Source organism: Ambystoma mexicanum, chromosome 2q (assembly GCF_040938575.1).
Source record: "Ambystoma mexicanum isolate Mex_15411 chromosome 2q, UKY_AmexF1_1, whole genome shotgun sequence".
Classification (NCBI taxonomy): Eukaryota; Metazoa; Chordata; class Amphibia; order Caudata; family Ambystomatidae; genus Ambystoma; species Ambystoma mexicanum.
In genome coordinates this window covers 10,857,121-10,884,162 of record NC_090924.1, presented here as the reverse complement: position 1 = coordinate 10,884,162, position 27,042 = coordinate 10,857,121, and the positions used below count along the sequence as shown (strand labels likewise).

The 27,042-nt window shown below is 46.2% G+C and overlaps 1 protein-coding gene across 2 annotated transcripts in view; it reads left to right on the top strand.

Moving 5' to 3' along the window:
* PGAP6 (post-GPI attachment to proteins 6) overlaps positions 1-27,042 on the top strand; it is a 1,624,027-nt gene that overhangs the window by 1,414,585 nt on the left and 182,400 nt on the right. For both annotated transcript variants that reach the window (XM_069646777.1, XM_069646775.1), the window contains exon 12: positions 3,392-3,508. In XM_069646777.1, the coding sequence (XP_069502878.1) occupies positions 3,392-3,508 (117 nt within the window). The remainder of the gene's footprint in view (positions 1-3,391; positions 3,509-27,042) is intronic.

The window sequence follows — 27,042 nt, the reverse complement described above, 5'->3', positions numbered from 1 at the left end:
AATTAAGCGACAGGTAGTGTACTCTAAAACGAGGCTCGAGGCAGACTGGTCCCTAAGGAGAGCAATGAGCCACAGCTATCCTTGTTCACCCTCCGGTATGATCCTAGAAAGCGAGTTTGTTACGGGATAGGTGGCCCCCCTCATCTGAGAAACTCTGAGTGTTAAAACCAAACACTGGATAAAATTAGGGGTTCAGATCTGGATGTTATAACTAGTTGGGTAGATTATCTGGAAAGGTACGTCTGATAATTTGACTGTACAATTTTGCAATGTTGTGTGGGTGTGCAGGTCCTCCTCTGGCAGTGGCAGTGTGCCAGCGCCTTGCCACTGTGGGAGTGGGACCTGGATGGGTACACTGACCTACCCTCAATGTTACCACCCCCCTCAGAGATCAGGAGCCCTCCCCTCAAGCTACAAGCTGGCAATGTCACTGTGTGTGACTGAGGTGGCAGTTCCTTCCTTACTACTTGATCCGGCAGACAGGCATCTAGTCACTGGTACAGTAGGCAGCATGGAGGACAGGTTCACCTTTTCTCTGAGAGTTGTAGGCCTTGATCCATGGATTACTGGAAAATGGGAAATTTAGAATCCATGTGGCTAGAAAGGACTGTTGCTAAAGGCAGGAAATGGACAGAGTATAGGAGTGCAGCCCGCAGAACAGGGATGGGTTTAGTCAGAGAAGGTGCTCTTCAGGTTATCAGGGACCTAGAGCCGGTTCTGGATCCAGGCCACAGCACCAGAAAACTGTGGAAGTTGGAGGCAGGCCAAAATGGGGCAAACAGTGTAGGAGACCCCAGTCAGGGCCACAGTTTTGGACCAAGGAGTCAACAGACCCGGTGGGGGTGTGTTGTGTATGCAGACAGACAGGGTCCCCCCTCTGGAAATAACAGGCAGGCTGCACTAAAAGTGGGAACACAGTGAAGGCACCAAAGTCTTTGTTGAAACCAAGAGCAGATTTATTAGAGGAAGAGGAGTAAACTCAGTACCAGCAGGACAGATTAGACACACTGGACACAGGTTATTGCAGACACTGGGCTGCGGGCACAAGGTGAGGCATTGATGACAGGCATACTAGCAAGGCACACCCAGTGGCATGGAACCTGTGGGCCCGGGGAGTACTCTTGGATGCAAAGGGGAAGCAGGGACCTGAAGGGAAGGGTTGGAGAGGAAATTGGAGAAGGGGGTTGATAGAGAGAGAGGGCTGAGAGAGGAGGGCAGAAAGAGAAAGGAAGAGAGAGCGAGGGGCTGACCAGTGAGAGAGGGGGCACCCAGTGAGAAAATGTGCAGAGGGGCACGCAAAAGAGAGAGGGAGAGAAAGGGAGGGAGGGAGAGAGGCAGAGAGAGGGCGACCAGGTGGCAGTAGGGCAGAGAGGAGAAATAGAACAGTTTGGGGAAGAGGGAGAAAAGGAAGGGTAGACTGGGAACAAGAGTACCTTAGATAGGAGGCCTCTCTGCCCTCAAACCCCACGGTCAGCACACACTGCTAGCAGCCAAAAAAAGAACCCAATCCTCTCTCCACAGGCTTATATAAGGCTGTTGCTTCCACCCACTCCAGGGCTAGCCCATCACCCAGGAACACAACATGTGTTGCCAGGGACACTTTTTTGTGTCGTTTCCAGGGGAGATGGGTTGCAGGGCTGGGCACACATTTACATTTTCAGGCAATTACAGGGTTGGAGGATGAGTGGAATTCTAGAGCCAGCCTCCACCCATTCCCACAATAGGGGAAACTAGATTGTGTGATTTGCAGGTCAGGGGAGTTGAAGTTATAGAGTGCAGGGCAGTTGGGGGTTCAGGGAGGAGGTTAATTGTCAGGTGTGGGACAAGTAGCTTTCCAGAGCCCGCCTCCCCATCCATGATGGACACACAAGTGGAACTCGTTTTGCAGGGCTAAGGGAGGACAGGACAAAAGTGGGGGTGTATATTGCAGGGTAGGAGAAGTGGGTAAAAAGGTCAGGCCAGATTGCTGGCTCTGGAATTCTGATAGCTGGGCTGGGAACAGGGTTAACAGGGGAAACTGGTTTTCTTTGGAGTCCTTTCCCAGCGCTGGAGGAATTCCACAAACCTCCCCACATACCCCAGGTGCAGGGGACAGAGTGGACTAAACCCAATGGCAGAAACTAGCAAGGCGGGGTTGCCCCCACACACACTAAACACACAATGTCAATGATGGGCGATGTCCAGTGTGCCAGAAACAAAATACATACACTGGGGAAAATGCAAGCAATTGAGCATAAACAGCTGAGAAACTGTAGGCAGGACTGTAGGCAGGGGAGACTATACGGTCGTATGCAGTGGAAAGTTGAAAATACATTTGGGAAACATGAAAGGTGAATATACAGTCATATGCAGTGGAAGGTGGAAAATACATTTGGGAAACATGAAATTCACCCACAGCCATTTCCACAAGGGTGTGGGTCTTACAATTGTATTATGTCGTTTTTCTGCACTGCCATACTTTCATCTTTTTCCCTTAGGTTGCCTGGCATAGGTCTCACAATGGAATGTGCTGCTGTATGGGCTTTTCACACTTTCACTTGCTCCGGATTGACCCACACCTTGATTATCACTGCGCCTTCAAAAGAGCTCTCCAAACCTGGCGCTTCCCTTCAGCATCCTCACAGACTAAGAGCATTTCCTGGGTGAACTATTACCCCACTGACAGGAATGCAGAGGCACTTCAGAAGTCAACAAGGGCGGGGGACATGCCCCCCCCCCAGAATAAATCTCAGTCAGGCCTTATGATAAATTTCACAAGCCCTTATCGAACTTGGTGTCAGCCTTGCTTTGCTGGAACGTCAAGCACTCCACCACAACAGAACTTAGCTGTATTCTGCCCGGGGCATGGCCCACCCACCTCCATACATCTGCAATAAAAACTGCTCGACTTCACCCACCCAAACACACATCACTAACACAAATATGTGTGTCTGTGTGTGTTGATCTTCTGGGTTTTGTCTTGGGTAACGTGATGACGTTGTTGATGACAGGGTACTTTTGGCTACACTGTGCATCAAAGTCATGAGAAGAGGTGGAGCATATGTCGGTTTGACATGTTGATGTTAACTTGAGGGGCGGGTGATGTGATTTACTTCTGCAAGGGCACTTGAACTTTGGACGGTGGGTCAACGGATAAGATTATCGCAAGATGGCGGTTTTCGACCCGTGAGTTTCGTATGTGTAAATGTCAGAAAATCAAATGTAAGATGCATTGGAAAATAAATTCTGATCGATGGATATATGTTCAAAAATACATCTATTGCGCCAATAAGATTCTTGAGAGAAGTCCCCCTTTAATTGCTAATTTTACAACAACACCCGTTAGGTAGAGTTCTGCTTTTACTTACATTCTGTATGTACTGCCTCATTAATTGCTTTGTGTTCACTGCAGGTCCTGTTCATCCTTGGCACTCTGCTTATTGCTATGTCTATGCAGCTTGATCGAAGAGGAATATGGAACATGATGGGCCCGTGCCTTTTTGCATTTACTTTCTTAGTGATTTCATGGGTAAGTTTCACTTTTAGCTCTGTACTTTACTTCAAAACCTATACTGTACATACCTCTTCTGCCGTGTGTCATCTAGCGATTACTAACGGCTTGTAAGGACTCTGTCCTCACTCTCAGCTCAGAGAAAGGTCTAGCATTGTTCTAATGCGACGGAGGAAGTTATCAGCCACTGGACTGACCAGGAAGGACGTCTCCCGTCGACCAATGCTGAGCTTATTTTGTGCAATGATTAGATTTATAATTTATGGACCTCAAAGCGTTTTTCACTTTCCTCCTCACTGTCGCAACAATTTACAACCCTCCAGGCCTGATAGTTTATTCACTGGTGCTTGTTGCTTCCTAACGCACACATAGGGATAGAGAGATTTGACAGAACAGTTAGACTTCGGAGAGATACAAAATGCAGTGCTGTTGATGAGCTTTTTCACTGTACCAATAACTACCAAAGCTTTATGAAATATGTTTTTTATTTACATTCATAATCCCTCAGTTTATTTATCTAAATCAACACATTGTAGAAACACATTTGTCATCTTCTATGTCCTTCAGTACTTCTCATTAGTTCAACGTAAGATTCAAACACATCTGTTTGGTATGTAACAAGTCTGTTTTCTTTAAATCAATTAACATCAATACTCTCATCTTGGAGCTTAACTCAAATCCCCAATACAAAAAGCCCTGTGCAACCTTTATCCGCTCTCTATGGAAAAAGTACACTTCTAAAGTCAAATCACAATGCTCAATGCACTGAAGCAATATTGCCTAGAGCAATATTGTGTAAAGGTACCCAAACCTATTCTACTGTTTTCAAATTAAATCAAAACTTTAAATCCATTAAGCAGTCATATGCATCTCAATATATATGACTATATTCAATGCAAAGCACAAAATCACAGCATCTAATGACCAAAGACCAGAATTGCACATATTCAATCAAGCCAAAACCCACTGCATCATAGAGAAAATCTCATAATGCTTTTAAAGTGTAGCTTCAGAGCTCACACCCCCTGCAACACCTGGCAGGGTGTCTGCAAAAGCACTCACCAGTCTTGACGTGTGGCGATCAGCATACTAGATAGGGACCCTCACTTGGAAATCCCCCTTGCCATAAATGCTGTCGCCTGGTGGCCAAATCCCCTGCTTCTAACTCTAATTTAGAAGTTACTCCCTATTCATTTATATGATATAGGTAAACAATATGGTTGGTTCCTCTCCTTAGCTTGCTGCCAAATGATCAAGTGTCTGCTTCTTGCCAATTTATCTCTGAACAGGTTCAAGACAAATTATCTACCATGCCAAGTTAAGGACTTTTTGTCATGGGTTTTTTTTGTCTTTTTCTTTTAAGCAAGATGCTGCTTATTCCTCTAACAAAGAAAATTAAGAGGATGTGATTTTGCAGTTGGCTCATTATAGCGATATGTTATATGTATGCATATACGGTTTATATACTGGCTTGACCACATATGTAAAGTGTTCGCATGCATGTGTATGATTAAGCTATCACGCTGTTTAGTGCCTTACATGAACAAATGAATGAGTTTGTGACACCACTACTAAATCTGTCTTGCTACGTAGCTTCTTTATAATACACTGCTAATATAGGCCTCTAGGAGCCCCTTTGAGCATTAAAGCGGTTTGGGTATACTTTTGCTGTTCATAGCACTACTGCTGCTATTCTAAGTATTGCAGTGTCCTTTAAGCATGTATCACACTACTTGCTCATTCTACCTATTCTTAAAAATAACTCAATATATCCTCAAAGGATACAATATAGGAACATCTTTTGCATATCCCCTTCAAGGCACTATATTCTTCTCTGCCTTTTAAAGCCAATGCTAGTGCTACTATTATGAAGGGATATTCTGAAATGCAATGGTGTCTTACCAGTTGCTCAAACATCCACAGGGCAGAATGAGGGGAAATGCCATGAAAGTTTCACGCCTATTGTTTTAGTGGACCTTTAAGTATTTGTTATTTATAGCCCATGCTGTAAAAGACAGCAGCATTAAAACTTAGATTCAGTAAGTATGTTGACCATAGGTATTATGCGTTGCTTTGTTTATAATCAAGAGAATAGGTCCATCACTCATTTCAGAGAAATGGTACAGGTGAAAATTGGGAAGTGCTGGCCCGCCTTTACCTAGTCACACTTGAGGTACTTGATTGCTCTCTGGGGATGTTTGTATCCCCAGATAAAGCTGGACTTTAAATGTATGGAAAATATGCCAGGGGGCATAAATAGTGAGGGCTCTAAATATAAAAAGCATGGAAGAATAGTAATTTTGATACCACTACATCTGCTAATAAAAGCTAATAGAATGTTATCCAATTTTTTAATATTTATGATGGTAGAGTGGAGGATGTTTTTCATAGTTTCATGTTCGAAATTGTGTGGAGGTGGGAGCTATTCAACTCCTGATTATAGCTTAGAAGAGCCTGGTTAGCTTAAAACCAACAGTAACCAGGAACTACTTTTGGCTCCCCAGGCCAACGGATAACAAACAAACACAATTATGTGAATTTAACGCTGTGCATTTGTGACAATCTATAAATAAACAGCAGGACACATCTATATGACATTTTAAACATAAGGGGTAATAAATAATGGTTACGATGCTATCTTTGCATTTAAAGTGGAAGTTCGATTCGCACCTGGGGAAATGCAGTGAGCCAATCGGTGTGAGGAATCTGAAGGCATCCTCACTTCTTTCCTCAATATATCCTCCTGCCAGGTGGCCAGGGAAAGGCCAGTACTATCGTATCCTGACCCTGGGGGTGGATATGCGAGGGAGGGCCATCTGGGTGGAGGAGACTTGGGAACTGGGGATGAGGCACCATTAGGTGAGACATGGTATCCCCCATTTCCCTTTTACCGTGAGTCTAATTCCCCCTAGCCTTTATAGGCTGTTATCAATCCCATCCCTACCTTTCCTGTAAATCATTCCCTAAAACACACCAGTTAAATACTGAGACAAGGAAGAGACCAACTACCTCCCTTTATTGATACACACACACATACAAACACTGTGTTCGGTACTGGGACGAGGATGAGGCAACCAAGAGTACTACAGAATCCCCAAACCAGCAATGAGCGGTCTAGCCTTTTTCTGACCAATCAGCCTGGTCGGAGGTTTAAAAGCAGGAAGACTGAAGAACATGGAGTCGGCTATGGAAGCAGGTGTCCGGACTGCAGGATGAGAGCAGACCTCTCCAGGAAGGCGGTGTTGCAGACAGAGTGCTTGAGGAACCAAAGGAGATGTAGCGGGAAGTGTGGCTAAAGGAAGCTGAAGGCTGATGACAGAGAACGGAAAAGGAACCGGCGTATGCAGGAATAAGGCCCTTATCTGGGAGAAACACATTGTTGCTGTCAGTGGAGCCACAAAGAGCCGCTGTGGAGACGAAGCGAGGAGCTGCACAAGAGAGAGAGAGATTTTGTGACAACTGTAAGCCTTGCTGTAACGCCGTAAAGTAAGCACCGACTGGTGAGTCAGCCATGAGAAGGGGACACCTGGACGGCAGGTAAGCATGTAAGACTTAGAAGAAAGTTAATTAACACTGATTTAAATTAAAACAAGCACTTTGATGAAAACAAGTATATTGAATACTGATTTACATGAATGCAAGTACTTTGGTCCTCGAATACCGATTTGAATGAAAGCAGGCACAGTTGGATACCGTTATGAATACAAGTTGTTTTGTAGGATCCGAGTTAAAGGAACTGTGCCAGCATTGGCAAAAGCCACAAGGATATAATTGCAAACTGTTTAGCTTAAGAGAACAAGCATTAACAAGAGCTATGAGAGTATGTGAAAATGCAACAAGCGAATGGCGGCAAAACAAGCAATGCTAAAGCAATATAAGGATGTGGAATGAGAATAAGTCAAACACCACTGTAGAGATGAGACAGTGGCAATGTGCCTTTGAAGCAGGAGTAAGTAAGGTGTGTCCAACTACTGCACCTAGACCGAGTACACCCCTTTATGGAAAAGCCATGTAAAGCACCACAAAGAAGCTTGTGATTGATTCAAAAATGAAACCTTGTGTGATTTGAAAGTAAGGAGTTGAACTCTATGAAATTGGTGAAAGATAACCAAGACAGAATAGCTGGGAAGGATCCCAAGGAATTGTGTTGTGTTGTAACTGTTGAAAGACTTCAAAGCTTGGGGAAGGAAGCCCCTTTTGTACTGTGAGCTATTTGAACCTTGGGGAAGGGAAACCTTTTGATCAAGAGCTGGACGAAGCTCTGAACTTTTATTTGAACACTGATCATTTTGAGGATGACATCCTTACACGTTGTATACAAATAGATGTGATGGCAAGTATAGATTTTGGACAGACATTTGCTTGGGACTTCCTGACGCATACTATCCTTGGTTTTATGTAGGTAGGGAACTCCCACCTTAGCTGAGGGCAAGTTAGGCCTTTAGCCACATTGTTCAGGTCATGACCTTATGCCATGACCCAGACAATCTATTCCTCAGTCACCAAAGGTATATCACTATTTTTTGTACATACGTTATGCCACTTGTCAAAAAATAAAACACAGGCAATTTGCAAAACCGTGCTTGCCATGTCCTTGCCAATGCTCCTTACATGAGTTTGTTGGAAATCTGCCATGGTTTATTTTTTCAAAAGTGGGAAAATGTATATACATACAATAGTCATATGGTATTACACAAGAACGGTAGCCGCTAGTATTCATTTTGTCATACCATTAGTTGGGTATGATTTACTATTCGTAACAGGATGTGGTGGCATTGAAACAAAGTCCCTACCCTCCAAATCTTAGGTGGGTGTAGCAAAGCAACATTACAGTAAAAGATCAATCAGTCTGTAAAAATCACAAAATTGGATTAGCCTTGTTTCATTTGCTCCAGTCTTTGATTTATTACATAGTATTTTATCTTTGTCTTTTTCATTCCTGGATGTACAACATTTAAGGGAATGCATCCATGGTTGCTATGTTTAAACAAATGGTGTCAGAAATACATCACAGAGTGTCGGTGCCCATTGTTGTAAGGAGGTAATATTAAGAAACTCCATATTTTATACAAAACATGGTTAAATATCTCAGTGAACGGGGGAGCGTGCCTAGAGGGCCATGGAGTAGGATGTGCCTTCCGAGCTGCTCCTGATGATCCGACATGATCCTGCGTGAAAATAAGCTAAAAAAGGCATGATCGTGCTCAGAAATATACTATTGGATGTGTAAAGGTGTGGGGGCAAGTTCAAGGGAGAGATGAGTCCTTGATGGCTACAGGAGGATTGGCAAGATCAACTGAAAGTTTGTAGCCGCGGAGCGGCACTCTATACAAAATGGCCGGCGTGTTAGAACAAAGGAAGCTGAGGCAGGCCCAGTAAACCCACGGCAGACGAGGGCTGGCAGAGAGTGGGCAGCGTGCGGAATAAGAAGCGAATGGCAACTGCGGCTGAGAAAACTGCACGTGGAATATAGAAACAGCGAGATACATTGTTACGCTGCATGCTTGGCATCGATGAGGCCCAGCCGTGAGACGTAGGAAGAAGAGGGCGCGAGCGGCCCATAAGAACGGGGCTAATAGCTGAGAGATTCGCTTGACCACCCAGTACGGGGGACCTGCAGGAGCTTTGACGGAGGAGCGGACCGCAGCACAGTTCACGTGCTGCTCATGACGCGCGACAGCTGCAACAGAATAGTAGCAGGGGCCACTGGAAGCACATCAAGAGGAGATGGGGGCTGCGGAATGAGAGGGCGCACACATGAAGACACTGTGCACGGTAATTACATAGTGAGACAGTTAATGCTGCGCTGAATGTCCTAACACCAGTGACTGATGTGAGGTACGCAACTTCTAAGGGAGCGCAGGAAAACGGGAAAATGGGAAGCTTCCAGAAGGATCTAATCGGCTGCAGAAGTCTGCGGGCCCACGAACACCATCGAAAAGAGAACTGCCGGACATAACCAAAGGCGGATGGGCAGCATCAGGGCCTGGGAGCTGGCGCAGTAGCAACCAGCATGCACGGCATGATAGGGGCACGTAAAAGTGGCCCGTGACTGGAATTGATCGTAAGAAGGCACTGGCTACCCTCGAGAGCGAGAGGTGTAACCCCCACAAAGCGGAACGGGACGAGGCGCAAGAACCGTATAGGCCAGTCAGTGCCACAGCACGCTGCAACCACGCAGAAGGAGGAAAGGGGAAGCAGGACTCGCATGCTACAGAAAAGTTGGACCCCGGTACATAGGCAGGGCTGCACAATGTCGGTGAGAGGAGGCAAGACCAAGAGCAAGCAGTCCACTATAGACATTTTTGCCAAGACGCAACAGACCCCTACGACCCCAGCACAGGGTGCGGCAGCCACGCCTGCAGAAGTATCCCGGACAAAAGAGAATCACCTGATCCTAATGGCCATCACAGAGTTGAAAGCCTTGTGGGGAATAGTGATGGCAGACCTGAGAACCGCTCTGGAAACCAAAATAGATGCGGTGGGACTGGAGGTCAACCTGCTGCGACAAGATGTGAGAGCGCTGGCGGAAAGAACAAGTGGCCTAGAGAGTGCGGTGAAAACCAATACAGAAACCAGCACAAGCAATGCAAAGGAAGTCCACATATTGAAGCAACAGGTGGCCAACCTAGAGAACCGAGCGGAGGAGGCAGAAGGGAGGGCGAGACGTAACAACATACGTGTGGTTGGCCTGCCGGATGGGAAGGCCAAGACCCCACGGACTACGTGGAGAATAGGAGCCGACAAGCTTTCACAAGGATTTGTTGTTGAACAGGTACACAGGGCCCTGATGAGGAAACCACGACCCGGAGCTCCCCCCTCGGGCAATAATAGCAAAGATCTTGAACTACAAAGATAGAGAGAAGATCTTGGAGTACTTTCGCAAGGGTGGAACGATAAAAAGGACATCTGCAACCATCACAGCATATCCTGATTACACCATGTTGGTGCAGAGACAGCGTTACAGCTATGTGGCGATCAAGAGGAGACTGCGCACAGCTGGAATCAAGTACATGCTTTTGTATCCTGCAAAGCTCAAAGTCCTGCACAAAAGCAGGGTGTATTTTTTTCGACACCCCGGAGGACGCGACGGCATGGCTGGATATGCAGGGCTGTCCGGAACAAGATGAGGAGAAAGATCGTGAGGATCACGATAAGTGAAGGGAACACATCATGTATGATGAAAGGATGGGGGGGTGTTAGGGAGAATTCTCTGTTTAGGCTGAATTTCCTAACCTAGTGAGTCCCCCAGCAGCTTTGCTGGATTTTTGGGGTTTATTTTTTTCTCCTGCCAAGAGTGAGACTCTTTTATCCTCACTCTTGGGCATGATTTGAGTGTGTTTCTTTGACTCTAGATGTGTTTAATGGGCTATGGGGTCTTTTACTCCATAGGGCTTCATGTGTTTTTGTGATGTGTGTTACACAGCACCCTCAGTGCAGTAACACAGGGGTGTCATAGTGACCCCCCACTATATTCTCCATACCCTGGGACTGACTACTGTCTCCCAGGGCATGTAAAGTCACCATTGACTTTACTAGTCTCAAATTCTGAACAGAACCAGTACAAACCATCATATTGTGGACGTACTGGCCGGGGCAATTTGATTGCCCCGGGGTCTGTTAGTCGAGGGGGCACGTCTCCGTCCCCCCTGATCGAGTTTTGGCTGGTGGCAGTGGATACTACTTTTTATATTCGACCGCGAATATATCTCTATGGGATTTCCCATTGTTCGAGGCTACCAACTTTAATTATTTAATTCTTATAGCCTCGAACATACCGCCGGTTTATTTATTTAATATTAATTCTCCGGTTGGTACTTTTTGACAGAACTCGGTTCTAAAATGGCGTTTGTGTTCGCTTCTGTGACTCCAACCCAAGTTGAGCCCTTTGTTCCACTTTTTGGCGGGCTTCTCCATAGAAGCCCTCCAAAGTGGTGCCACTCTGTCTGGGGTACTTAGGAGGGGTGGAGGGGGATTTAGGCACCCTGGACTGAGTTGCCTAGGCAACTCAAGTCGCAGTCCGTCCTGATTGGCCCAAGTGGTGAGCTGGCCGGCTCACCACTTAGCATGTTTGAGTGACAGCTAGGCTGAGTGAATGGGGGTTTTCTGCATAAAAGCAGGACTTTGGGGACTGGAACTTTAGAAGTAGCCACAGGACCTAAGAATCCGACGAGGGAGAAGCTGAGCTGACCTGCTACGACGACACCACCGGTGGAGCCCTGCTGAACCGTCTCACCACTTTTCCCAACGACAGAGGAGATCTCCAGCCCGGAGAGTCTTCTTCCTTCGACTGGTGGGGATAACCAGTCTACTTTTTTCACTTCCTGGAGCATCTCGTGGCCGCCTTGCCTGTGCCAAGCACCCCGGCAACCGGGATACCACGTTTCACCCCTACGGCAAATCAAAAGGTAGTACCTTTAACTGGAAAACTCCGCAGCTGGTTTCTTCCCTGGCAGTGCAATGACCTTCATCTTCCCTCCACGTCGAGATCTTCTCTTCCTCTGGACGACACCGCGACTTGCAGCCGCTGCCAGGAATAACTGCCCCCGCTGGAGGATCCTTTCCACATAAGGTACAGTGTTCCGCCTGGCTTCCCTTGCAACCGACTTGCTTTCGAACCTGGGTTAGCCTGGGACACCCTGGCTAAACTTTTCTGAGCCTAACTAAAACCTTTCTGAACTCCCTGCAAGACTTTTTAAGCCTGTTGTCATTGTGTGATCTTGGGTGTATTTGTACCCTGCTCTCTCCAAGAGTGGGCCCGGCCAATGGACTTTGGCTCACAAGTAACTTTTGACTTTCCTGCCTTGCTTAAGAGTTCCTAAGTATTAGTGTGGTGTATTTTCCTACATTCTGCCTTTTTCCCTCCCTTTTTCGTTAACTTATTGGAGTGCCATCTATAGTTAAGCGCTCACCTCTGTCTGGAAATAAGTGGTGTTAACTAAGACTTGTCTGATAATGAATAAGGGATAATAGTAACTGTGTTTAGAGTGATTTACAATAATAGTGCTGGAGTGTTTCAATAAGTGTGTTTTTAAATAAATAATTATATACCTTGATACCAAAGCTAGGGTCAGTGTTTGCTTGTGCTATTGTGTATACTTTACATACTGCCTAACTCTTCTTGAGGGAAGTCTGACTGCTCAGCCACAGCTAACAGGTAAATCTGGGTGGTACAGACTGCTACCAAGTGGGTTTACTGCTAACACCTGTAGTCCTAAATCTCTTGCAGTGTTCCCACAGGGAACTGCACAGGTTTCTGCCTAACAGGGGGGCCCGAAAAAAGACTGCAGCACAGATAACAAGAGCGGGCCGAGGACAGATAACATTGAAAATTTTAACATGGGACATTTGGACCCCGGGAGTTAGAGTAGTAGGACCGCCATTAGGGCAACTTCATCCTGCTGAGCCGTGAGTACAGGCTATTGCCAGAAAAGGGCTAGATGCGGGGGTGCCTGAGATCGAGGGATGGAGCTGGGCAACAGTTGGCAAGGGTGTTGGGGTGGGAGGGAACGCAGGGGAGTGAGTTGGGGCAGGGAAGTTCAAGTTGGGAAACAAGACTACACAGAATGGAAATATATTTGGTCATGGACTGCACTTGTGGTGGGAGGAGCGGGACCCTAACACGTCATGGGGGATCTTAAAAAAATTACTTGGAACGTCAGAGGGCTCAATAGCTATCTAAATATGAATAAGGTCATGCTGTATCTACGCAAACAGAAAGTAGATATAGCCCTGCTGCAGGAGACTCACCTTACGCAAGATAAGACAGAGATAATCCGGAAGAAATGGAAGGGGACCGTAGGGGGTGCATCATATTCGGCCTAGGCTAGGGGGGTGATCACCTGGGTGGCGCCACATGTCCCGTTTCAGCTATTACAGTCTACAGTTGAGGCAGACGGGAGGATGGTTATAATGAGAGGGCTGGTGGAAAATAGGTAGATAAGCATCATAAACATGTACGCCCCGAACCAAAACACAGCGGCATATTTTAGAACCTTATGTAACAAACTCAGTACGTGCATGGGAGGGGCGGTGATCTGGGGAGGAAACTTTAATTGCTTGCTAAACCCTAAGGTAGATAGAGTAGATGGTAAAATGGATAGGTCCACCCCAGCCACTAGGGCACTGCAGACACTGCTGGAGGATTTCGGGTTTGAGGATGTATGGAGGTCACACCACCCCCGGGAGAGGCAATATTCGCACTAATCAGCTCCACAAAATCTACATACTGGGTTGGGCTATATGTCTGCTACACAGGAGTTAACTGAGATAACGCAGACGGAATATAAAGCGAGGGCCGTCTCGGACCACTCGCCACTAATCCTGGGGTTGCAATATTGACCCCCGACAGCAAAGATCCCGACATGGCGCCTCAGAGCCGAGGCGCTGAAAGACACCATTTTTAGGGAGGTTATGAGGGAGGAAATAATAAACTACTTTGAGATCAACACTGGCAGTGTAGAGACAGCGGGTATGCTTTGGGAGTCCTTCAAAGTGGTAATGAGGGGGGTAGCTATACAAGGGGCTACAAGGAGGGATCCTGGCTGAACTTCAAGATACGGAGAGGGAGCTAGAAAGAGCGTTAAGTGGGGGAGGCAATACCAAGGAAGATAATGAAGTAATACTTAGGCTGCAGCAGAAATGTGCGGGGCACTGGGAGAGGCTGTGCAATCTTAACTATAAGAAGTATATAGAGAGACAGCATGCAGGGGGGACAAACCAGGGAGGGTCTTGGTATGGCTATTCAAGAGTGAGACTCCCAGGCCCACAATTAAAACAATAACGAGGGAGGATGGGAGCATAGTGGACACCCAAGAAGGAGTTAACCAGGAATTTGCAGAGTATTACAGACTCTTGTATGGATATGGTGAGGAAAGTGATTGTAAAGAAATAGTAGATACACTGAAGGACATAGGACTGCCGCAGATCAGTGCTGAAGAGCGAGAGGAGCTGGACGCTCCGATTACTTTAGAGGAATTGGAAGAGGTAGTGAGACAGTTCCCCACCAGCAAGACCCCGGGGAGTGACGGACTCCCAAGCGAATTTCATAAAACATATAAAGATGAGGTGCTTCCCTCGCTTTTAGAAATGCTGAATGAAGCATATGGAATGGGAAGGCTGCCAGAGTCGTCAGAGAAGCGATAATCATACCGCTACCCAAACCTAATAAGCCTGGTCACAACTGCGGCTCATACAGACACCTATCAATGCTAAATGGGGATAGTAAAATATTGACAGCTGTCTTGGCAAACATAATGAGGAGGGTCATTGGTAAACTAATACATCCCGATCAGACTGGCTGTGTCCCAAACAGGAATATATCCAACAATCTTAGGCGACTCCATCGAGTCATTGAGCATGCACATGAGGACGAAGGTGAACTGGCAAATGTATCGTTAGACACGATAAAGGCCTCTGATTCAGTCAAATGGCCGTGGCTGCTGGCGACCCTGGCTGGCTATGGGATAGGGCCCGGGTACCTACAGTGGGCTAAAATGTTATATAACGCGCCGCTGGCTAGACTTAGAATAGGAGCAGTGATATCAGAGAGGTGGCAACTTCGTAGAGGCACTAGGTAGGGATGCTCGTGGTCTCCTATGCTGTATATTTTAGCCCTAGAACCCCTGGCCATATACCTGAGGCAACAGTACGTCCCGATAGGCATTGCTGTAGGAGGGGAACCGCATTTAATCTCTTTGTATGCGGATGACATGTTGTTGTATTTACGGCACCCGGAAGAAAACCTTCAGTACATTCTGGAAGTGCTGGAAAGATATGCAAGGCTGTCTGGTATAGCCATGAACCCCCACAATTCCAGTATATTTCCACTGGGCAGGTATAAAGGGATCATGTTAGAACAGCTACTGGTGCTACAGATACCATAGGAGGTTAGCACGTTTCGATATCTTGGGATAGATATATACCATACGGTGGAAGAGGAACACCAGTATAATACTGAGAAAGCGATTAAGAAAATTGAAAATAGCATGAAGTACCTGGATGAAGCTACCCCTGGCGATGATGGGGCGAGGGGCAATGTTGAAAATGGTGGTCCTGCCAAGACTCTTGCATTATTTTGGGAACATCCCATACCTGATTACAAGGCGGTTCTTCTCTAAGATAGATGACATGTGCAGGGATTTCCTTTGGCATGGGACGAGGAATAGAGTGGCCCTTTGGAAGCTACAAAACTCACATGAGAAAGGGGGTAAAAATTGCCAAAGTATGAAATTTACTACATAGCAAGCCAGCTGCAATATGTAGCTAAATGGCTCTCTGAAGAGTCAACCTCAGAGTCCAGGTTGTTCCGACAGGACTGTGCCCCATACATCCTAAAGGAAATGATGTGGCTGCCTAAGCCAGACATGGAAGGGCGTCCAAAGATGATGATACTTGGGTGGAAGATGTGGCGTAGGGCCTGCCAGTTGATGGAGAATCCATTCCTGTGTTCCCCGCAGGTACTACTAGTGGCGCTGGCGGGTAAAGAAAAGCAACTAATGATGAGGATTAGGAAACACTGGGAACCGGTGGGGATAGCAACAATGGGCGATATATGGCAGGAGGGGAATATAAGGGACTTTGCAGCGTTGGAGGAGGAAACTGGGTTACATGCGGGCCAGTATATCACATACCATAGGGTGGTGCGAAAAATCAAGGAGACATGGTCCGAAGTAGTGCTGGAAGAAGAACCGGACACTACCATAGATACAATATACGACATAGCAGAGGGGGGGCATGAGATATCTAGAATATATGAGCTGATGATGTCCAAGGTGGGGAAGGAAGTGGCACAACTGAGACGGGATTGGGAAGAGGAAGTGGGAGCCCCAATGAGTGAAGGGTTGTGGGAACGAGCCCAAGGGTACCACAAAAAAAGTGTAGAGGAATGCAAGACTACAACCGTTACAATTATATGTAAACCATAGGGCGTATATGACACCCCAGTGAATATCCAAATTCAAACACGTAGGGTGACAAGCATGTCCCAAATGTGATGAGGAAAATGCCGGAATGGTACATATGTTTTGGTCATGCCCAGTCATTGAGCGATTTTGGAGTGAAGTGGCACACAGGCTAGCCGAAAAAGGTATCAAGATCGTGGTGGACACGGTGTGGATCTGTTTGATAGGAGGGTTTCCGAGATCACGTAAACTAAAGCATGTGAGTAGACTCAAGGACCTAGCGTATGCACTTGCAAAGAGGATAATTGCTATGGGGTGGAAGGCATGCCATAGACCACGAATAGAGGTATGGTGGAAAGATCTACAGAAATGGGCTGAAGCGGAAACTGCAGTTTGGCAAGATGCAAGTAATGTCGGAGGTGGAGGAGGCTGAGACCCTGATAGCTTGAAAACAACTAATAGCAGAGTAATTTGGGCTACTGCGAGACCCGACAGAAACCATGGAAGAGGAATCCCTATAACAAGGCGCAGAAATAGAACATGAAGGGGAGTAGGCTCGAAAGGGGGGGGGGGGAAGGGGACAAGCAGTGGCATGATGAAGCGATATATATTTAAAATGTTAGTATATGCACTGCAAGTTTGGTTTGTATTGTTTTTTGAAATAAAATCAATAAAATGATTATTTTTTAAAAAATATGTATCTCAGTGGACATATACACAAACAAGAAAGTATAGACATAATCTGAAAAATATATAAACTAACAATATCTTTTTTGAATACATAAACAGTGGATGTTCTCAAAGGAAGACCCCAACTAATACTGCAGTATGAAAATTGACCAATCCTAGGTCTAATTTTGACCAAACAGCTCCCCACCTTCCAGACCCATTCAGAATCAAGTCTAGAATGAAATTCAGAATTTTCATGCAGTTTCATTGAGTGGCACCAAAGTTATAAGCCATCCAAAAACTGCTTTTCACCAACCAAGTAATGCAGAAATAGGCATAGATGTCCCTGAAAATCTGAAGTGTTTGCAAACTTCTGGGATGAAAACACCTGTTTTTTGTCTTCTTACAGCCATATCCCATCCCATCCTCATCACCCCCCACCTCCCCAGAGATTGTTTGAGTTTGACAATGTTTTTACTGCAATGTTCGCGGACACCGGCGGATGTTCGCGTTTCCAAAATGTAAAGCACCTCACGCTTTTCACCATCCAATCAGTGGGCGTGTCTGAAGTGAGCCCGTGAACCGAACCCAGATATCACTGATTTTTGTGTACCTACTTTTGGCCCGTTTTAAAGAAAACTGTTGGACGGATTTACACCAAATTTACAAAAGCACGCTTTCAGGACCAAGCCGCCGCTCCTGCCACCAATTTGGTAAAAATCCATCCAGCTGTTTGAGTTGTAGGCATGAGCATTTTTTTTCCCTTTGCGTCTAAGAAAAAAAAAGAACATTTGGGACGCCCCCTCCCCCCTTGATGAAATTTCACCAAACTTGCCAAAAGAATTCAGACGGGGCTATATACTTCTTTTGCAGAGTTTGGTAAGGATTCATCCAGGGGAAGCAAAGTTATAAGCTTCCCAAAAAGTGCTCTTCCTATGAGTTGAGCAACTTAACCATAACTACAGGGCCGCTTCTGCAGGCCCTGTAATGTGTTGAGGGGCCTGCAGTAACGGCTTAAGTTGCTCAACCCATAGGAAGAGCAGTTTTAGGGCGGCTTATAACTTTGGCTGCGTTTAACGAATCCTCACCAAACTTTACAAAAAAAAGTATATTGCCACCTCCGAATGATTCTGCAAAAGTTTGGTGTGGTTTCATCAAGGGAGGGCAAAGTTATAGGGGGAGGTTCCAAAACTTTTCAAATCCGGATAGACGTACAGTGACAAAAAATGTGCTCAGGCCTACAGCCCAAACCGCTGTATGGATATGCCCCAAATTTACAGGAGGAATGGTGGCCTGGTCTCAAAAGCGTTAGTTTGTAAATTTGGTGTAAATCCATCCAGTAATCTTTTTGGCCCAAAAGTAGGTTGAAAAAAATGTGTGATATCTGCATCAGGTCTGCAGACTAATTTCGTGCTTCAGTGTCTGCGGACCGTGCTGAGCCAATCACAGGGTAGCGTGGTGTTCGCGGACATCAAACATGCATGCTGATTTCTTATTGAAAAACGTGGGCTGCGTCAAACATTTTGGAATGGTCGCCATACTGGATATGCGGACCACGGACAGCACAGCCGGGAAAAACTCTGGAAAATACATTTTGTGGCTGAAGGATTGCCTGAGAAGGGTGGGGGAGTGGAATGATGGAGCCTATTCTATAGGTGGAAAATAGCTTTGTGGGTGCTAACAAGTCTGCAGTCATTTATGCTGTCCGAAGCGATATTATGAACTGTGGACATGAACATGTGTCCGCTGACATTATTGGGACTGGCATACACAAAACTTACCCTCACACTAAACGATCAAACTAAAGCAACAATAACATGAATTCTCATGTTCTGGACAGACCCCGCTCCCCCCGAAATGTCCAAAGTCAATTTCTCCCAAGGAAAGGTCTCAGATAAGTCCTTGAAATTTTCCAAAGAAAATACAAAGTCACTCAAACAAAAATCCAAAGGTAACAGTTTATTCTACTCTGGATGCAAATCTCCCTTTTCAAAGTTCCATAAAGAGAAAAGCATAAATGTTAATGCTGGATAAGGTTAAGAAAATGCTACTTCCACTTTAATAACAACTTTACTTTATGCAACGTCTTAGATGCAATTTGTCAGGATGCTTCTTTTAAGGAAATTGCTCTGTCTGTGACAACTTCCATGTATCAGTTAGACTATGAGAGCAGGCTTCTCTGCCTTACAGACTGCTTCTACTTCAACTTCTTCAACATGGAACAGTTCTGACAAAATTATATACAACCAAAGTTCAACTTCTGCTGCTACAACTTGATATTACGGAAATGTTATTATGCAACTTAAACAAGACTCTTCAACCTCTACAGGTTGGCAAGGCGCTCTTCTTTCCACTCCTACCAGTAAAGGGCAACCCCTTTGCCTTTCCTCCAAGTCTTGTAGCTACCACAAAATCTGCCACAGTGTCAGCTTTACAGATGCGTAATTATTTCTTATAACAAGCCCCCAACTCCCTTCCCCAGCTTCATATGCATCTCTGGGTTAACCCCTAAGTTGTAATACCACTTTGACAATGTTATGACTTTGTCACCCTTGTATTAAAGGACCCTGACTTAGCATTATCTTCAACAACTTCAAGACAACAAGCTTCAGTTCTTATTTTGGATGGTTTCCTCTTTGGAAGGTTCTGCCTACTGGCTTGGACAAAGCGTGTTCTACTTGTGAGCACAACAACTTCTGCAACACATGAACGTATGATGTAACAAGAGTTGAGGTTCACTTCAAAGTAAATTTTAGGCACACGCAATTGCTTCTCGTTGGTAAACTTCAACTTGCTACTTGTGTTCCCTTTTACGAAGACCACTTTTGTCTTTAATAATAATCAGGAAACATAATATTACATATGTGGCCTCTCTAGATGTTTCCTTGTAACTGAATGGGAAACTCGGCTACGGCTTATGAGATAGTTACAGTTATTGTTCTCCCTGTTAAAAGGAGCAACGTAAATTCTCTGATCAATGATTTAAAAGTAACAATGGGAAAAATAAGAGACTTTCTTCACACACAATCACTTCAGTTATTGCTGGATACGAGCACGATACATTTCCCTTTGTTTGACAAGATTTCCCACAACTACGAATACTTTCAATTGCTTTACCTTCTACGCGAATTAATTTCAGCTGGTTACAGTTACCGGCAAGGAGTTTCTGCTGCTCTGGAGTACGGTCTTTCATTTACCGGCTCCAGTATTACAGAGACTGTGGGCTGCCTAGACTTCCAGACTTCTTTTTCTCTGCTACTGCAACCATAGGTACTCTTATTATCGACACCTTTCCTCAGGACGGGTGTCTCGGATCTGGCCTCATTAATGGAGAGTCTTCGTTTCTCCAGCTTCTTTCGACTTGCTCTTGCACACGGGCCTCGGTAAAACACAGGACTTCAGCTCTGCATTCACGACAATCAGGCGCACATAGAAAGACTGCCAGCTTTCTCCAGTCTCTTCCTGTAACGCTCACCTGATTCTCGCAGAGGCGCCGGTCTTGACTGGGCGACTACCGTATCTTCAAAGGTGATGTGTAGCACCCGGTTGGCTCTTTGGGCTGGACCTCTGTGCACTGTATGGCTGACGTGTAGAGTAAGATGTCTGCAGATAGAAAATATGGGGTTAATGAACTGGGGTTATTGGGGTGTCCCTATCTCTTTCCTCTTCTCCTCTCCTGTAGACCCCCAAAGGTTAACGCTCTCACCTTAGGTAAGTGAATGCCGAGCTCTCCATCTGCCTCGGGGCAGGGTGCTGTAGCCAGTTTCTTCACTGGATAGGTAGCGCAGGCCTCTTGACTTCAGAGGACTGCTGCCCGTCGTTTACTGCACGAACGATAAGTTTCGAGTCATTCAAATGTCTTTTTAAAGTCTTTAGTAATGATGTCTCTTGTTTTGCAGGGTTCCGGCGATGGCGGATGACAGGCTGAAGTGAGTTGAAGATGGAGCCCGTGTGATGAATAGAAGCGCCTGGAAGCACGTGAGAAAGCGCTTGTTGCCTGCTTCACGATGCGCTCTAACTGTCTTTTTATTTTGCAGGTACGAGTTCGGAGCGGCTGCAGGGTGCCGGAATACCCACTGGATTAGATGCGGAAAGGAGTAATGGCACGTGAGTATTAAAGTTCCCCAATGTCTTTAAACGCACCTTGTTTTGTCTTTCAGATGCGGATGCAGCGCCGAAGGCCTCCGGAGCGTGTGAAGAGTTGGTAAGCTTTTGTCTTTCAGATGCCGGAATGCAGTATGAAGACCTCCGGAGCGCACGAAGAGTAGGTAAGCCTTTGCCTTTCAGATGCCGGAATGCTAACCTGTTCTTTCTTGTCTTTATAGGTATTGCTGAAGACTGGATTCAGGATGGTAAGCCTTTTTCCTTAGGCCCAGGACTGGATGCAGATGGTTTAAATAGCCTCCTGTAGTGCTTAGGTGTCTCCTTCCACAGCCACGCCTAAGTAAGAAAAGAGTTCCTGGTAAGAAAAGAGTTCCTCCCTTCCAGAAGAGTTCCAGTGTTCTAAATCTAGGGAGTGGCTCCAGCCCCACCCAACAGGAAAAGTAGTTCCAAACAGAAGAGGATCAGAGGCTCAACTGGCAGGCAAGTAAGCAGCATGGTCTGCTGCAGGTAAGTCCACCCAAGCATTATGAGCCCGGCGCTTCCAGCGCTGGGACTGGGCATATTTATGAGCCTGGTGCCACTGGCGCCAGGACTGGGTCCAAAAGGTCCCAATTGGGACTGGTTGGCACTCGGAACCTGGGTTATGGATCTGCTTCCAAGGGAGTTGGGAAAACCCTGACCTTTTGGAAGCAGAGATCATGACAGTACCCCCCCTCACGGCCCCTCCCAAACCGGGCTTCTCCGGGGGTTTTGGCTTGTCAGGAAATGTTCGGTGAAATCTTTTGATTAGGCGAGGAGCGTGGACATATTCAGCAGGTTCCCAGGATCTCTCTTGGGGGCCGTAGCCTTTCCAGTCAATTAGGTAGAATAGTTTAGATTTGGAGATCTTGGAGTCCAGAATGCTTTTGACTTCAAACTCGAGTTCTCCATCCACTAGGATAGGTTTTGGAGATTTGGTTAGTCGGGTTTGAGGTTGCACGGGTTTTAATAGAGAGACGTGGAAGACCGGATGTATCTTCATGTGCGGGGGCAAGTCCAACTTGACCGCTACTGGGTTTACTATGGTAGTGATGGAATAGGGACCAAGGTATCTTGGGTTGAATGTGCGTGGCCCTTTTAGAGATAGGTATTTGGTGGATAACCAGACTTGATCCCCTACTTGATAGAGAGGGGCTTCCTTCCGATGTTGATCTGCTCCCTTCTTGTATTGTTCTTTAGCCCTTTGAAGGTGAGAAACAGCTTCCTTAAAGGCTTGGGTGATTGTAGAATGCAGGTAGTCTACTGCAGGTGTTTCAAGATCTTGGAGGGGATCCAACTCCGAGGTTCGAGGGAGACTGCCGTACAAAAGAAAAAACGGGGTTTTCCCAGTTCCCGAATGGACAGAGTTATTGTAGGCATACTCGGCTATCCAAAGGATATCTTTCCAAGTTTTTTCAGTTTGTTGCAGCATGCAGTGTAAATACTGTTCCAGAGTTTGATTGGTCCTCTCGGTTTGTCCGTCGGTCTGAGGGTGGTGACTGGTCGATAGTCTCACATCAATTTGAGCTGACCGACAGCAACTTCGCCAAAAATGAGAAATAAATTGACTACCTCGATCCGAAATTAGAACCGAAGGAAAACCGTGCAGTCGGACGATGTTTTCGAGAAATTCTCGGGCCAGAGTTGCTGCTGTTGGCAAGCCTTTGAGCGGAATGAAATGCGCCATCTTGGAGAATAAGTCCACGATTACTAGAATCGTATTGTATCCGGAGCATGGAGGTAGATCGGTGATGAAGTCCATAGAAAGCGTATGCCAAGGGCGAGGTGGGATGTCAATAGGGCGTAAGAGGCCTGCTGGTCTTTCCTTTTGACTCTTGTTTTGGGCGCATACTCCACAGGACATTATAAAGTCTCTGATATCTTTTTTCCAAGACGGCCACCAGAAGTAGCGCTTGATCTTTTCTGAGGTCTTGGCTATACCGGGATGACCTTCCATTAAAGAGTTGTGATAACAAGAGATTACTTTTTTCTGTAAATCTGTGCTGGGTAGGTATAATCGTTCTTGGAAATACAATAAGTTGTCCTTTACTGCAAAGTCCTTTCCCTGCAGATGCCAATTCTGTATATCTGCTGGAGTTACAAGTTGCCTGGCTTTATCCTTAACTTCCTCTATGGATTCTGTGGCGATCACACCCAGAATTCTTTGTTCGGGATTGATTGGTATCGGTTTAGTGTTGATCAAGTGTTCTTCCACTCCCATCCGAGAAAGGGCATCGGCTTTACCGTTCTTTGTACCAGGTCGATAGGTAATTATGAAGTTAAACTCGGCAAAGAATAATGCCCAACGGAGTTGTCTAGAGGATTGGGCTTTTGCGGTTTTCAAATATTGCAGGTTTCGGTGATCCGTAATCACAGTAACGGTGTGTCGGGCCCCCAGCAGATAATGCCGCCAAGCCTTAAAGGCAGACTTGATAGCCAGAAGTTCCTTGTCAGTAATCGTGTAATTGACTTCAGGAGGCGAGAATTTGCGGGACCAAAATGCCACGGGATGCAACTGATTGGTTACCGGGTCCTTTTGTGATAGAACTGCCCCCATGGCAAGGCTTGAAGCATCAGTTTCCACGATGTAGGGGAGTTCGGGGCGAGGGTGTTTTAAGATTGGTGCAGAGATAAATTTAGTCTTCAAATCCTGGAAAGCTTGTTCCGCCTCGGTAGACCATTCAAAACGTTTGTTTTTCTTTAACAAGGCAGTGATGGGCTGGACTATTCGAGAGAACTCGGGGATAAACCTGCGGTAAAAGTTAGCGAAGCCTAACATGCTTTGCACACCTATTACGGAGGATGGTGATGGCCATTTGAGAACTGCATCGACCTTCTTTGAATCCATACGCACTCCGCCAGGTGATAATATGTATCCCAAGAATTCAACTTCAGTCACGTTGAAAACACATTTTTCCAACTTAGCGAAAAGTTTGTGTTGACGCAATCTTTCGAGGACCATTTTCACGTGTTTCCGATGTTCAGATTCCGATGAAGAATAAACGAGGATGTCGTCAATGTAAACAACAACACATACATCTATGAGCTCTCTGAGGACATTGTTCATAAAATATTGAAAGGCGGCCGGGGCATTGCAAAGTCCGAAGGGCATGACCTGATATTCAAATAGCCCATACTTGGTGCGGAAGGCCGTCTTCCATTCATCGCCCTCTTTTACTCGTACCAAGTGGTAAGCTCCTCTAAGATCCAGCTTTGTATATATGCATGCTTTTCTGACTTGGTCCAGGAGTTCAGGGATCAAAGGTAACGGATATCTATTCTTAACGGTGATCTGGTTCAGGGAGCGATAATCGATACAAGTTCTAAGGTCTCCTTCCTTTTTTGGAACGAAGAACAAAGCTGAAGAAGCAGGGGACTTGGAAGGACGAATAAACCCATTTGCCAGGTATTGATCCAGGTATTGTCGAAGGTGAAGGTTCTCAGGCTCGGTGAGGGCATAAATTCTACTACAAGGAGGAGTAGATCCAGGTATCAGGTCTAGATGGCAGTCATAAGACCTATGAGGAGGTAGAGAGTTAGCCTGATCCTTCCGGAAAACATCTTGGTATTCTAGGTATTCGGGAGGTAACTGGGGAGTCTCTGAAGAAATTGCGGCCAGTGCAACACCAGGTGGAGGGTGACAAGTAGAGACACATTCTGGAAACTGGACCGTTCTTGCTCGCCAATCGATCAGAGGATTGTGTTTCTCTAACCAAGGTATTCCTAGAATAATCTGAAACTGAGGGGCCTTGATCACATCGAACACGATCTTCTCATGGTGTCCATCTTGACTTACTAGCGTCACTTCTTGAGTGGTATGCGTTACTGGCCCGGAGGCTATCTCCGTACCATCCACCGTAGTAATGACGTCCTTTACAGCCTTGGGACAAAGAGTTAGATTCATCCTCAAAACCATTTCATGATCCACATAATTGCCGATGGCACCGCTGTCGACGTAAGCTTCAATTGCATGTAATCGATCCGGATTATCAGGACTAATGAGGACCATAGGTATCACGAAATGCGAGGTCACGGAACTGGTTTTTACGCTCGGCAAGAGGACCTCTATTCTTGTCGGGCGAGGTCGTTTCCCTGCTCAGAGTTTGTAACTTTGGTAACTGCAGCTCCTACTGCCTTCTTGGCAGGTTTCACCAGACAGTCTCGAAGAAAGTGCCCTGAGTATCCGCAATATAGGCATAATTGCAACTGTTTCCTCCTTTCCGCTCCCGTTGTGTTAGAGGACCTTTCAGACCCCCTATTTGCAGGGGTTCCCCGGAGTCTACTCCTTTGGAAGGAGTTGGCGGTTTGGAAAATACTCGAGCATCAAACTTGGAACGATCGGCCTTCCTGTTCTGCAGCCTGTGATCTATTTGAACGACCAAGTCTATGTAATCCGAACAGTCCTGTGGGGGATTCACTACTTGGGCTAAAACGTCTTTGAGCTCTCCACGTAGACCTCTATAAAACAGCGTAATCCTTTTGTCCTCAGGCCATTGAGTTTCCACTATTAGTCTATTGAAAGATGCAATATAAGCCAAAAGGTCTTGATTACCCTGTCGCAACGAAAGAAGCTCATTGTCCAAGGCCTGCCCCTGTGAATGTCTTGCGAACAGTTTTTCCATACTAAGCTGAAAGGCTTGAAAATCATGGAGAACCGGATCATCTTGATTAACTAGAGGGATCGACCAGTCTGCCGCATTGCCACTAAGGTACGAAAGTACAAAAGCTACTTTAGCTTGATCAGTTGGAAAGGCTGCTGGCCGGCATAAGAAGTGCAACCGGCACTGATTGATACTGCAAACCTCTTTGGGTCACCAGAAAATCGCTCGGGCGGAGCCAGAGGTACATTCCCAGGTAGGTTGATCTGCACTGGATTCATAGAGGATGTTGAAGGAAGATTTGCCCCTGATGCGGGTAACGGGGTCTGTCCGGCTTGTGACTGTAGCACCTGTCTAGCAAGATTGTCTGTTCTCTCCTTGGAAATAATTAGTTCCCTTCTTAGAGCATTCGTTTCCTGACGAGTTGCATGCACTTCTGCCCTTAGTTCCCCAAGTAACCGGGCTAGGGGGTCAGTATCCGAGGTTTCCATAGCGCCTGGGCGAGAGTTTTGCGGTAGGCTTTGCGTTCTGTAACGCTCACCTGATTCTCGCAGAGGCGCCGGTCTTGACTGGGCGACTACCGTATCTTCAAAGGTGATGTGTAGCACCCGGTTGGCTCTTTGGGCTGGACCTCTGTGCACTGTATGCCTGACGTGTAGAGTAAGATGTCTGCAGATAGAAAATATGGGGTTAATGAACTGGGGTTATTGGGGTGTCCCTATCTCTTTCCTCTTCTCCTCTCCTGTAGACCCCCAAAGGTTAACGCTCTCACCTTAGGTAAGTGAATGCCGAGCTCTCCATCTGCCTCGGGGCAGGGTGCTGTAACCAGTTTCTTCACTGGATAAGGGGAGCAGGCCTCTTGACTTCAGAGGACTGCTGTCCGTCGTTTACTGCACGAACGGTAAGTTTCGAGTCATTCAAATGTCTTTTTAAAGTCTTTAGTAATGATGTCTCTTGTTTTGCAGGGTTCCGGCGATGGCGGATGACAGGCTGAAGTGAGTTGAAGATGGAGCCCGTGTGATGAATAGAAGCGCCTGGAAGCACGTGAGTAAGCGCTTGTTGCCTGCTTCACGATGCGCTCTAACTGTCTTTTTATTTTGCAGGTACGAGTTCGGAGCGGCTGCAGGGTGCCGGAATACCCACTGGATTAGATGCGGAAAGGAGTAATGGCACGTGAGTATTAAAGTTCCCCAATGTCTTTAAACGCACCTTGTTTTGTCTTTCAGATGCGGATGCAGCGCCGAAGGCCTCCGGAGCGTGC